General features: G+C 41.2%; 1 protein-coding gene across 1 annotated transcript in view; it reads left to right on the top strand.

Annotated features, from left to right (window-relative positions):
- The first annotated feature begins 514 nt into the window (after positions 1–514).
- The window catches only part of ZNF396 (zinc finger protein 396), a 21,980-nt gene continuing 21,819 nt past the window's right edge, over positions 515–675 (top strand). Inside the window, 1 exon segment of the mRNA XM_007472082.1 lies at positions 515–675. This exon segment is cut by the window's right edge and continues 25 nt beyond it. Coding sequence (XP_007472144.1) covers positions 515–675 — 161 coding nt within the window.

Below are 675 nucleotides of genomic sequence, written 5' to 3'. Positions count from 1 at the left end.
TTGTTTAAAAATTAGTAAAAAGCATCGAAAAAAAAAATCTATGCAAAAGTACTTCACTCGTGAGACTATTCCTTAGAGCTCCTTGCAGCAGTCTAGAAAAAATTAACCGGCTCTTCGAGGCTAACCCAGAGTCATAACTTTCCTCAGCTTTCCCTTATTTCTCCAGGAGCTCCTCTGCAACCTTGGCTGATCTCTTATTGTGATGTTTAGTCAGCCTCACGAGCATGATTTTCAGAATAAATTGCGAATTACTCATGTATATAAATTAATGCCTCTGAGCTCTTTGATTCTCTTAAAGAAGGAAGTGTTCTTTGAAAGTATGGCTTATGTTAACATTGAGGGCAGCACTTTCTGTACAGTCTTATGTTTCTAATCTTAGTTGTATTGTTCTAAGAAGCATTTGTCTCTGTCTTGTTTCCACTTGTCTCTTTAATCATATTTAGGAGTGTCCATAAGGAGAGTTTCACCTTCTTGAAGATTAAAGCCTAGCAGTTCTGAGCTATTCCTAGTCCAAATGTCTGCAAAATTGAGAGAGACATCAAAACTCCTTCCACAGACTTCAGGGGACCCTGACTGCATTCTGGTGATGAAGGTGGAAGAGGGAGGGCAGGCCTCTAATATGGTCTCCAGCCGCCACTGGAGCAGCTACTACAGCTCAGAGACCTACCGCCAGCG

The sequence above is a fragment of the Lipotes vexillifer genome, unplaced genomic scaffold (assembly GCF_000442215.2).
Source record: "Lipotes vexillifer unplaced genomic scaffold, Lipotes_vexillifer_v1.1 scaffold90, whole genome shotgun sequence".
Taxonomy (NCBI): domain Eukaryota; kingdom Metazoa; phylum Chordata; class Mammalia; order Artiodactyla; family Lipotidae; genus Lipotes; species Lipotes vexillifer.
This window is presented reverse-complemented; position numbering and strand designations above follow the sequence as displayed.